The sequence below is a fragment of the Mustela nigripes genome, chromosome 4 (genome assembly GCF_022355385.1).
Source record: "Mustela nigripes isolate SB6536 chromosome 4, MUSNIG.SB6536, whole genome shotgun sequence".
Lineage (NCBI taxonomy): Eukaryota > Metazoa > Chordata > Mammalia > Carnivora > Mustelidae > Mustela > Mustela nigripes.
Window position 1 is genome coordinate 29,218,322 of NC_081560.1, and position 13,713 is coordinate 29,232,034.

Genomic DNA, 13,713 nt, shown 5'->3' on the forward strand with positions numbered 1-13,713 from the left:
GCACCTGTCTTTGGCTCAGGTCATGATCCCAGAGTCCTGGGATCGAGCTCCGCATCCTGCTTCCAGCTTCTCCCTCTCCTTCTGCACTCCACCTGCACCCTCCCCCATGCTCTTTTTCGCTGTCTCTCCAATAAACAAATAAAATCTTTAAGACATATATATTCAAGGAGATGATGGAAGACAGTATCAAAATGAACTGTGAACAAGAGAAACCACCAAAACGAAGCAAGAGGATATAAAATAAGAAATTAATAAATCTAAGTAAAAATGTGCATAGATCTTAAGGGGTATCAGCACATGAAACAAAGGGGTCAAAATCTGGACAACAGAAGAAAGAAAGAAAAAACGGTGAGCAAAATGTTTCAAAAATAATGAAAACAAATTTCCCAGAATTAAAATGTAAAAGACTTCAGGCCCAAACTGGAAACACCCATGAAGAAGAGAAACAGGTCCAGGAGGATACTGTAAACAAGTAGGAGAAGTCATTCCTAGCTTACACAAGTTGTTCCAGAACACTGAAAAGGAGTGAGTGTTATCCGTCCTATTTTATCCAGTAATCTCAACTCTAAAAATGACATAAGTATAAGAAAATACAATTATAGTTCCACATCATTTATAAACATAGACATAAAAACCATAACTAAACAAATCCAAGAGAGTATTTAAAAATAACACCAAATAATCACATAGGTTTTATCTCAGTGATGCAAGGGGGTTCTCTGAAAAGAAAATCTAGCAATGTCATATACCACAAAAATAAGCTTGAGGAGGAAAAAAGTGATTTAATTTTATTAATGCAGAAAAAAACATTTGTAAAGTTCAAAATCTTTTTATGGCAAAGACTTCTAGCTAACTAAAAATAAAAGGGAACTTATTTAATTTGTAAAGTTTATAAATCCATCTCCCTCAGAGTTCTACTCTAAAAAAGGTTTACAAATGAAATCATATGATATCTGGGATTTGTTTCAAAATAAACTGTTATCTGGAAAGAGGAGGGAGATGGTCCGGAGGAAACAAAATTACCAATATGTTGCAATCGTTGTAACAGGAAGTTGGATATAGTTTGGCTAGTTACAGTCTCACTGCTTGGGCAGTAATTGTTAAGATTAAAAACCAAAAACCTCACAGCGAGCATTATACTTAATAGAGAAACACGAGATGAAGAACAATATGAGAATATTTACCTTTCATTTCTACCTTTAAAACTAATACAGGAGATTCTGGCCAAAATTAGTAAAGGAAGGAAGGAAGGAAAGATAAAACAATCACCTGCCTTGAAAACCCAAACTCAGTGGATTTAAAGGTAAAATTATTGGAACAAATTTACCAAATACAAGATTAACTTCAAATATAGTATTTCTCTATCCTAGTAAGAATGGAATAGACAATAAAATTTCAAAAAGTATATCAGTTAATATTCTAAGGAATCTAGAAATAAACATAAGTGAGAACATGTAAGGTCTTTGTGGAGAAAGCATTTTAAACTCTAATAAAGGAAAAAATGATTTGAATAAATAAATAGACTTAATATTATGAACATTCAATTCTTCAAAAATTAAATTACAACTTCAATGTAATTATATATTGAAATTACATAGGCTTTTAAAATATATACTTGATATCCTAAAATAAGTATGAGGAAATAATGTCTACAACACAGCTAATTAAATTTTGTAAAGAAAAGGTACAAAGAAGGAACTTCCCTGCCAGGGACTAAGATATATGTACACTACCAAAATAAGAAAAACAAGGGGGCCAACTGGAACAGAACAGAGAGCTCAGAAGCAGCCTCATATACAAATGGGAACTTATACAATAAAGGTGATATTAGATTCATAGGAAATGATGAGTTTTTAGCCAGTGAGAACTGATTATATAGAAAAAGAAATCTGGATCAAGTTGAATAAAAAACTTCACCTAGTTGAATAAAATATTTTTATGTCCAGAAAAAAAAATTATAAAGGTAATAGGAGAAAGGGGAGTAGCCTATCCCAGGGCTTAGAGATAAGAAACAATTTCTAGAACTAAATCTCCAAAGCAGGCATTATAAGGAAACATTAATTTCAATAGTCAATTGAAGATTCCTGACCAACAAAGGACATTATGGACTAAGTTAACAGATAGATGACAAATATGCAAAAGTAAAATGTCACCTTGTCACCTGTTACAAGCTGGAAAGGTCAGTGTTGGGCAGGTTGTAGGGATATGGAGAAACTGATCATGGCACAGAAACTGATAATGGCCTTCTAGAAGGTGAGCTGGGTTTATTTAATTCTATCAAATGAACCCATGTCTTATGACCTAGCAAGTCCCATGACAGGCATATATTCTCTGGAAAAATCATATGCTGGTTCATAAAGAGTCATATATAAGACTCTGCACTATTTGGTTTAGCCAAGAGTTGGAACAATCAAGCTGTCTATCACTGGAGGTGTGGGTAGGTAAACTCTAACAGAATATAGGCATGGAATACTGTACAGCAGTGAAAAGTAACATAGAAGGTGTACAGGTAATGTGAATGTTTCCTTCTTGAAAATATGTAGTGCTGCACTTTAAAAAGGTAAAAGAAAAAAGTCTCTAATACAATTTACATAAATTAAAAGCATATATAAGCATAACAAAACAAAATGGCATATTTTACAATCACCTAAACTAAATGATACACATTAAATCATTATAATGGTGGTCTTTTAAGGAGCAAGGGAATTGAATGGGGAAAGGGGATAAAATGGATTGCATAGATCAATGTAGGAGTCTTGCACAGACTGCTCGTGTAATTCTATAAGAACAGGGGTTTTGGACTGTGCTGAGTAAATATTTGTTGAATACCTGAATGTGACATGAATGGAAGAATATGATTCGTTTTCTCTCTCTGTACCTGAGTTCCAAATATTAGGCTGCATTGTAAGAAACTGCAATTTTTTCGTAGGCCAAAAATGACCAAATATCAGCAGTTTCATATAATTCAACCTAATGGAAAGGGAAATTTGAAAATAATGAAAGGTACTTAGGGAAATATAAACAACCACTGTAAAAACTAGTGGGAGATAACATGAAAGACAAACCAAATTTGATTCTGCTTTTTCATAATTAACTAAAAACCACCTAGGTTGATATGGTTAAGATGACTGTCCTAAAATAAACTGCCCTTAAGACTAAAGTCAACAATGGTATTTCCTTAAAATGTCAGCCATTTATTATACTAAGGAATACGGCACCTGTATCTTTTCTCATGCTAATCTTTTTTTAATCAACAATATCTAATGGGCCATTTAAAGATTTTTCACCACTGGAAGATTTTGGAGAATTTACAATGTAGTTTATCTACAATGAAACTCTGAAAAACATCAGGTTCAGTCACTTCTGAATCTCTTGAAACTATAAAAAGCACTTTTACATTCTTTTTCTTAAACTGCTTTATTATGATTGAAATACAAGAAATTGTACCTATTTAATACATACAATTTGATGAGTTTGGAGATAAATACACGTATGAAACCATTGCCATAATCACAACTCTTCCTTCCAAATTTTACCTCCTATGTATGTATGTACATATGTATGTATTATTTAGTGATATGGGCATTTAACATAAGTTCTCTTCTCTTAGAAAATCTTAGTATTATTAACTGTAGCACTCTACTGTCCATAAAACTCTAGAACATACTCATCTTGCATAAGTGAAACTTTGTACCAATTGAACAATGCCTTCTCACTCCCCCCTCCCCCAGCCCCTGATAACTACCATTCTATTCTTTGTTTCTGTGAGCTTGACAATTTTGGATTCTCCTATAAGTGAGATCATGTAGTGTTTGCTCTTTGAAGAAATTTTTTATTTTATTTTATTTTAAAGATTTTATTTATTTATTTGACAGACAGAGATCACAAGTAGGCAGAGAGGCAGGCAGAGAGAGAGAGGAGGAAGCAGGCTCCCTGCTAAGCAGAGAGCCCGATGTGGGATCATGACCTGAGCCGAAGGCAGAGGCCTTAACCCACTGAGCCACCCAGGCGCCCCGAAATATTTTATTTTCGAGAAATAACTGTTCAGAGAATGGATATGAGAAAATGGGAAGAAACTGAAAGAACATACAAGTTAAGATACTTATGTGTTCTTTTAGTTTCTTCCTATTTCCTTTTACCTGTCCTCTGAACAATTATTTCTCTAAAATTGGAAACTTCTTGGGGCACATGGGTGGCTCAGTCATGTAAGCGTCTGCCTTCAGGTCAGGTCATGATCTCTAGGTGCTGGGATGGAGCCCCACTTCCGGCTTCCTGCTTTTCTTCCTCCCTCTCTCTCCACCCCTTCCCCTACTCGTGCTCTCTTTCTCATTCTCTGTCATATAAATAAATAAAATCTTAAAAAAAAAATTGGAAACTTCTTAAAATTACCCAATGTGTTGTTCCTAGACTTTGTTTTCAACGGAGGTAACCTGAGTTATCTTTTACACCTAAATCTTTTGTGGTTGTTAGTAAGTTCTTCCCAGAAAACATTCTCATGCTTTATGTCAGGGCTTTCTAGCTTAGGAACACTTAAAAGCTTTTTCACTCAGCAAATATTCCATATTGATTGCTGTAATGAAATAGGCATTTTGCTTCCTAAGAATGAAAAGAAAACAAAAGGGAAAAATTTTATTTTCATTTGTTGTAATGACTTTATTTTTCTTGAATGAGAGGAAGGTCAAGAACACAGAACACAACTGAAGATTAGCTTTGAAATGGGTCAAAGAATTGGAGTAAAATGATGAATTGAGAAAACAAGCTGTGGCTTTTGTGTTCTCTCGTGAATTAAGCTGTTTCCAGTTCCTTTTTGAACCTGCACCTATTAAATGAAAACCTCAACTTGCCGCAATAAAATGAGGCAATCTTTGTTCAACAGGATTTGATACTCCTAAAGGTCAGAGAAAGGCAGCTCGACTCACTTTACTTATCTTCAGTATACTTTGAGTGAAATGACAGCTTCGACAGAAATTTTACCTTGACAGTGAAGCGTTTTTTCTTTGGTGGATTCCAAACTGTGCCGGTTGAATGAATGAATGCACGCAAAGGTGTCAAGGACGTCACCAACACATACACTTTAAGAATCACAGATATTTCTTCAGCTCGGAAGACTGTTTCACGTAGAGCAAGGACTGTCGTTTGATTCCTAAAAAAGTGAACCAGCATAGTTAATGCTCCATAACTTAGGGTACATCATCTGCAAATTACCTCGAAGCGTTGTACACTCATCTGTCCTTTGTTGGGCTGTAGCCTTCAATGTGTGGGTCTCCTTAAACAATTCTACTGCTTATCAGGGGATATACAGGTACTGAAGAGGGGATCAAATTGATGAGTTCTCCACTCTGGTAGACTTAATTAAAAATTTTTAAGAGAAAGATGGGAATATAGTACCTAAAGTAAGGTTTAAAGGTTTAAAAAACATAAATTGGTCATGTATGTACCATTACAACCAAAGTGATACAAATTACAGTTTAAGGAATAGTGAAGACATTTTCCCGTCCTGCCCTGGCCTGCCTTTGCTCTATCTTCTCCTTGACAAGAAAAGATATACTATCCGAGAGTGGACGGGTCACCAAAAATATGCCAAAATACATTCCCTACTGGTCTGATTCTACCCAATAACTTCACCGTGGATAATTATGGGTTCATTTAAAGAATAAAGTGTGAAGATAACACTTCAGGCTACAAAGGAAAATTAACATTAATATTTTGTGGTGAAACAAGTATACTTTCATCATAAAAGATTCCAAAATATCTAGTTATTTGCTTTTTACACAGTATTTCTGTTTCAAATACCTACTTTTGACCAATGAGAAGATTGTTCTATTTCAACTTTTGAAGTCTAGGTAAGCAGGAGATGCATATGATTCTTCAACAAATACTATTAACTGTAGACATCAACCAGATAATTATAAAATTAGATGAAGTAAACTATTTTGTTTCTTGGATAAGATATGAAAAGCTTTTCATTTTTCACTATAATTTATCTACATTACAAATTCATTTCCTTGGAGGGAACTTAAATATTTTGCTATTGCAGTTGTCTTCTTAGATCCTAGGAACCATAAAATATATCACTATATCTTTATCTATATATGCCTATATATATCTATATCTATATATGCCTATCTATCTAGCTATCTAGCTATCTAGCTATAGATAGCTAGATAGCTAGATTGCTAGATAGATATATTTGAAAAAAAATTCATTTGGCCATCATAGACTAGGACAATGTCATTTGAGTATAAAATGGAAGTTAAAATTTTATAGTTTCATATTGTCAAAAAAATATATATGTTTATATATATAACTGGAGAAAAATTCATTTGGCCATACTCATAGACTAGGGCAATGTCATTTGAGTATAAAACGGAAGTTAGGGGCGCCTGGGTGGCTCAGTGGGTTAAGCCTCTGCCTTCGGCTCAGGTCACGATCTCAGGGTCCTGGGATCGAGTCCCATGTTGGGCTCTCTGCTTGGCAGGGAGCCTGCTTCCTCCGCTCTCTCTGCCTACCTCTCTGCCAACTTGCGATCTCTCTCTCTCTGTCAAATAAATAAATAAAATCTTTAAAAAAAAAGGGGGGGGGGATGCCTGGGTGGCTCAGTTGGTTAAGCAGCTGCCTTCGGCTCAGGTCATGATCCCAGGGTGCTGGGATCGAGTCCCACATCGGGCTCCTTGCTCGGCAGGGAGCCTGCTTCTCCCTCTGCCTCTGCCTGCCTCTTTGTCTGCCTATGCTTGCTTGCTCTCTCTCCCTCTGTCTCTTACAAATAAATAAATAAAATCTTTAAAAAAAAAAATAAGACAAACTTTAAAAAAAAAAAAAGGAAGTTAAAATTTTTTTTTTTTTTTTAAGATTTTTATTTATTTATTTGACAGAGAGAGGTCACAAGTAGGCAGAGAGGCAGGCAGAGAGAGAGGAGGAAGCAGGCTCCCTGCTGAGCAGAGAGCCCGATGCGGGACTCGATCCCAGGACCCTGAGATCATGACCCGAGCCGAAGGCAGCGGCTCAATCCACTGAGCCACCCAGGCGCCCCAAAAGGAAGTTAAAATTTTATAGTTTCACATTGTCAAGGTTTCAAATTCAATTTCCATTAATGTAACTTCCTAGATAAGAGTCCTATTTACCCAAATGTTTATTCTATGGCAAGAGAGGTTTGAATTAATCTAGAAAAAAATCAATGATGACGTTCTTTATTAAGAAGTGATAGATGAGAGACTGTGGAATCTGAAAGACAAACTGAGGGTTTTGCGGGGGTGGGGTGAGCCTGGTGGTGGGTATTGTGGAGGGCACGTATTGCATGCAGCACTGGGTGTGGTGCATAAACAATGAATTTTGGAACACTGAAAAAAAATAAAATTTAAAAAAAAGAGAGATATAAAATTTTATGTAACAGAACCCAATAATTCAAACATGTAATACCCCCTAGACATCTTCAGGGGTTTTCTCCTGTCAGCTGTTTCCAAGAATGCATGCTGGATATAACAGTTCAAAATGATTAGCTTACAGCTGTTCATGTCGCCAGTCCCATGGTTTCATCATATGTGGCTTCACTGGTTTTAAAAGGTGACTCGAAGTACTCAGCTTTAACTGCATGCTCTGATCCAGACATACAGAAGGGCTCACCGGAAGTCGTAGTTCTGAAAAAAATTCAAAAGAGCAAAAACCAGTCATTCCATTGTTTCTTTTTGAAATTGCTCCAAAATAGTGTTTGCTCTGTTCTGCTCCTGGGTGTATGGGAACTAGGCAGCCATTGTTTCTCCATTTTGAATCAAAGTTAGATCCATTCCATAACTGTTCAGAGAGGTTTTGCAGTTCATTCTCTGTTTTGCAGTTCATTCTCTTACAATAGATTAGGAAAACAATTGTAGTAACAGATTTCAACTCTTCCTACTCAGAAAGGGAGGTAGATTTGATGTCTCCTATTGTCCTGCACCAGGCAGAACTATCCTCCAAACACAGAACAGATGCACTCTTACGATGGGAAGATGGCTGCAGGACCTGACTTTTGCTTGTGATGAGAATATCACATGGACAACTTGAGTTGATTTCCTGACAATGGCACAGTCCTTCATGTGCCAGAGAGTCTGTCATGCCTTATGATCTTGGTCAACTCAAAAACAGTGTTTTATGATTTTGTAAAAGAGTATTTAATATTTTTTAAATACACTCACTGATATTTTTTAAATAACACTCACTGATATTTTAAAAAAAATGTATTGAATGTACATGGTTAAAAAAATTCAAATTGGGGCGCCTGGGTGGCTCAGTGGGTTAAAGCCTCTGCCTTCAGCTCAGATTATGATCTCAGGGTTCTGGGATCAAGCCCCACATGGGGTTCTCTGCTCGGCGGGGAGCCTGCTTCCCTTCCTCTCTCTCTGCCTGCCTCTCTGCCTACTTGTGATCTCTGTCTGTCAAATAAATAAATAAAATCTTTAAAAAAAATTCAAATTCTATAGAATGTTATAAAATTGGGGGAAAAAAAAAACATCCAGCAATCCACCCCTATCTGAGACCTCTCTCTGCCAAAGCCAATATTTACATATTCCCTTTTGTAACCTGCATCAGTGCATAATGGGTAAGATGCATACGGTTCTTCAATATGTAAACTGATATATCAATATATCCATACAACTTATATGCAGGTATTTCTGATTCTTCCATTATCCAAAAGAGACATCACGGTAGTCCCCTTTATCGATTGTTTTGCTTTCCTCAGTTTCAGTTACCCATGGTCAACCCCAGTCAAGAAGCAAATGATCCTCCTGACGTACCATCAGAAGGTCAGCAGCAGCCTAACGCAATGTCACAGTGCCTGTGTCATCCCCCTTCATCTCATGATACAAGCGTGGTATCCTCTCACATCATCACACGAAGGATGAATGCAACACACTCACGTATTTCCAAAGATTGAGACTGCATTCAGATAACTTTCTTACAGTCCAGTTATAACTGTTCTATTTTATTATTAATTATTGTTATCAATCTCTTATTATGCCTAATTTAGAAAATAAATTCTATCTTAGGTGTGTATGTATTAAAAAAAAGTACATATAGGGTTCGGTACTATCTGTGGTTTCAAGCATCCTGGGGCTCCTGGAACGCATCCCCTGCAGATAAAGGGGGGGATTGCTATCTAATGGTCTATGTCTGGCATATTTACCTACCAGTCCATCCTGGAATCCTCGCCATTTGCACACACATAGGACTACATTATGCTTTTTTAATGGCTTAGGGCGTGCCATTAAATGAATATACATTTGATTTAATCATTCTCTTATTGTCAGGTATTCAGATTATAGTTGTAATTTTTTCTTTTTTATTTCAAAAATACTGCACAATGAGTGCTCTTCTAAATCTATTTTGGTGTACTTTCACAAGTTTATCTAGGGGCAAAGTCTAGTCTATATGTGTAACTGCCAGATCAACAAATACATGCATTGTAAATTTGATAGGTTTTATTGAACTGGCTTCCAAAAATGTTGCCCCAATTTCCACTGCCTCCAACAGCACATGAGAGTTGTTGTTTCCTTGCTGTCAGGTCACAGTGATTTATTTTTAAATTATACAATTTATCTCGCTCTCAAAATGGAACAAAGCCTTTAAATTATTTTTCCCCCTTGTGCACGTTTCATCAATACTAACATAGTCTAATTTAAAACACTTCACACTCTTAAGTAAAAGTCAGCAGAAGTCAAGCTGTTCAATGTATTCCCATATCTCATTATTTAGCACAGTGTGATTTTTCTAAAAAAATGATGGCCTCCTTGTAAGTCTTCCTTATTAATGAAGTTCTAATACATCATAATAAGAAAAATACTCAAATTGCTTGTTTTTGGATGTGACAAATGAAGAGTCATTAAGATAATTTCTTTTCTTGGGAATCACAACTTAAGAAGAGTTGAAATGTTTATATAATCCTTTAAATTCACAGTAAGTAGACATTTTTTAGGATTTATTACTAGGAAAGATTCTGTCTCTCCAGAAGAGCTAATTTGTGGCCTTCTTTTGTATAATACAAGAACAGTGTAATTGACTCTGATTTCCTTTTTATCCGTACTGCCAGGAAGCACAGCATTGATTTGAAGCCCGAGCAGAGCGGACTTTGGAGAAGCTGCCCCTATTAAGTGTTCCACCAAGGTAATACCTCAGTGATTTTCAGGAAGTAGTAGCCAGCAAATATGTCAAAGAATAAATAATTTTATGTCACCTTTTTGTTTTTTTTTGCCTTAGTTCAAGGAGAAGAGCCTAAAACACAGCACAAAGAGTCCAGTATAGGAATTGTCAAGAATATGTCAGCATTCCACATCAGCCCCTGAAACTGTGGCTGAACAATGGAATTTAATATTGATTAAAGTAACTTTTACCCTTTGTGTATATGTGTGTGTGTGTGTGCGTGTGTGTGTGTGTGTGTGCGTGTGCATGTATTCCATTTCCCCCTTTTCCCTTGACCACCCAACACACACAGGAACCTAGAAATCTTCTATAAACAATGCCAAAGTAGCTTCCTTCTGTTTTGGGGAGAAATCTGGGAGATGAGTGTCTATAATATGCCTATGAGTGTCTTAAATGGCCTTGTAATTCATTAACACATATTTACTATTTTCAGACAGTAATTAAATATGAAGTTCCTAGCATGTATCCTTAGCGCTTTTCTACTCTACAATATGAGGACTGAATGCATATCCAGATACAGATGTGAAATATCTATGTGTTTTTATTTATGGGCTACTCTTAGCTTATTTTAAAGAGCTATGAAGCTTGTAATTTTAACACTAACCCAGAGGAAAAAACGAACAATTTTTTAAAGACGCATGAAGACTGCTTTTCTCCTGCCTTCCAACATTTGGTTGGCCAGGCACGCAGTCGGTACCCTCCGAGTATGGTACAGTTTCAAGAAAAGAAAGATTCAACCGGAAACATAAGACCTGGGCTTTCATTTTGATTCTTACTAACCAATGCCTAATGGGTGTGTGACAATGCCAAGGAATCTTCTAGAATCCAGAAGATGATTTCCCACTATCTCTTGATTGTCCCACATCCTTGAACACGATGTTGGAGCATAATAACTGCTCAATAAAAATTTGTTCTGGCAATGAGCTAGTTTGGTGGTGGTGGGGGTGGGGCGTTTAAGTCAACGTGTACTTGGAGAACAAAATGATATCCCAATTAAAAATATTTTATTTTTTCCCTTCTATATGCCATATAATTATATACATTATAGGCAAAGACTATACACTAGAAAACTAGCAAAGATTAACAGGCAAATTCAAGCTATATTTGATTTAATGTTTTGCCCAGAGCTAATAATTAATAGGAAAGTAATATTGGAAAATGTAATTATATTTCATAAATGTTTGAATATTGTCTTGCATTTCAGATTAGGAAGCTATAGTTAGCCAGTATTTTCTTATTTTAAAACCTCCCGTGAAGATAGAAAGTCTTAATTAATAATTAACAATCAGTTTTGAGATTAGAATTATAAAATAAGTACCATTTGTGGATATATTAATTGTTCTTTCTATCCCAAGACATTTACGAGTCTTAGTCCTTAGCCTACAGATATAGCTATGCAAACATACCCGTAGAACTTATATACATAATAAAGGTAAATTAATATATGCACAAGCTAAAGTCATAGCCAGGAAAAAACAGTCAGAGCCCCGGGAGAAAATGAATGGATGGCAGAGTCAAAGAGGTAAGTGAAGACTATTAACCAAGAAACTTACAGAAGGTGACTATTAAAGAAGGCAACGATAAGGGAAAATAATAAGTAGTGAAGCTCTGAGGGCTGATGAAAGGGAAGATCTTGCCACCCCAAGCCCAGGAGGGTGGCGATTATAGAACCAAGCAAAGGGCAGAGCTTTGAGAGAGGATGCTGAGCATGAGCTATGGCCAGAGGTAGAAGAACACAGGCACTTCTAAGCCAGGGTCTGGCAGGGAAGCAGGTAGGGGACAAATACCCACCCCAAAGTTCTCTCTTTCTGAACTCTAATCTCCTGTCAAAAGTTAGGGGACAAGGGAGCCCCATTGATGCAATGTGCGATGGACAGCTTCCTGGGGAAGAGTCTAGAGTGAGGGAGCAAATAGAGAATGAGGCAAACCGTGCATTTGGAAAATACAAACTTCTGCTCTAGTTTTCTTCTTATTGGCCACATGTCCCAGAGAAAGAATCGTTATGTGTGTATGAGAGTGAGTGCGCGTGCATCACAGAGGAGAAGAGTGAATAAGAAAGAAACATTAAGGGCGCCTGGGTGGCTCAGTGGATTAAGCCTCTGCCTTCGGCTTGGGTCGTAATCCCAGGATCCTGGGATCGAGCCCCACATTGGGCTCTCTGCTCAGCGGGGAGCCCAATTACCTCTCTTTCTCTCTCTGCCTGCCTCTCTGCTTACTTGTGATCTCTGTCTGTCAAATAAATAAAATCTTAAAAAAAAAAAGAAAAATTAGCTTTGATCTTTAATAAGAGCATTTGTACATGGCAGTAGGTCATGGCTTAAGATGAATTGTATGAAACTGCATTTTGTTATGTAAAAAATGACTGAATATTGATCAAATATCAACAATTCATAACTTTTCTCTTACTACACTGTGATGCCTATTGGAGAGAAGCAAGGGAGTATATAAACATACCACCTGTGAAAGAAGGTTCCAGTGGCTAGAATGTCTATGGGTAGGAATGACAAAAGGATGCACTGGTTAATTTTATGTGTCAACTTGACTGGACCAAGCGATACCCAGATAGCTGCTTAAATATTATGGGTGTGTCTGTGAGGGTATGCTCAGAGGAGATCAGCCTTTGAACTGATGGAAGCAGATAGCTCTCCCAGATGTAGCTGGGCATCCACCAATCTGTTGAGCGCCTAAACAGAACAAAAAGGCCGAGGAAGGTTGAATTTGCTCTCTCTCTGACTCATTAATTGAGCTGTGACATCAATCTTCTCCTGCCCTTAGTACACTTGGTTTTCAGGCCTTCAGACCTGGACTGGAATCTAACCATTGGCTCTCTACATCGCCAGCTTTCCTGAGTCTCCATCTTGCAGATGGCAGATCGTGGGACTTCTCAACCTCCAGAATCACATGAGCCAATATGTTACACGATAAATCCCTTTCTCTCCTTCTCTCTCAGTGAGTATATAAATAATAGAAAGATGGATGGATCTTATTTTCTGTTTCCATGGAAAATCCTACTATGAGGGACAAACTTGAATCCATTCAATAAGTATTTAGTAGATGTTTGGAAAACAAAAGAAGCATAGCCCAAGTTCTGCCAATTCCTAGAAAAGAACAAACAGCTCACCTCTGAATCTGTTTCCTTCTTTGCATTATCATGAAAAAGACAGCAGCAAGCACAGTGGGTACTAAACAAATATTTACTGGACAAACAACTAGATTTCTGATGTCCTTTATAATTCTAAATTCCTGTGATTGCAGGTGAAAAGTTATAATTTTTAATATATGTTGTGTATGACCTAATGGAATAGATAAGTGGCTAGAATCCAAGGCCAGGGCTGGAATATGGTTCCTCTGTGAATTCACGTATATTCCAGCAATTCCGAAAGCTCTACAAGGTCAACCAGTTGCCATTTTATTCATCTGAGGCCCAATAAACCACGTAGGAGAGACTATATCTGGATCCCCTTTGAGCTCCCACCCTGTGAGAAAGTATTTGGGGAATATCAATGACCCTTTCATTTTTTGAGCCCTGGACAAAATGGGGGA

General features: G+C 37.0%; 1 protein-coding gene across 4 annotated transcripts in view; it reads right to left on the bottom strand.

Moving 5' to 3' along the window:
- Positions 1-13,713, bottom strand: part of CPED1 (cadherin like and PC-esterase domain containing 1) — a 264,988-nt gene that overhangs the window by 163,357 nt on the left and 87,918 nt on the right. For all 4 annotated transcript variants that reach the window (XM_059396509.1, XM_059396510.1, XM_059396511.1 and 1 more), the window contains 2 exons: positions 7,502-7,634; positions 4,975-5,143 (listed from right to left, as the gene is read on the bottom strand). In XM_059396509.1, coding sequence (XP_059252492.1) covers positions 4,975-5,143; positions 7,502-7,634 — 302 coding nt within the window. The remainder of the gene's footprint in view (positions 1-4,974; positions 5,144-7,501; positions 7,635-13,713) is intronic.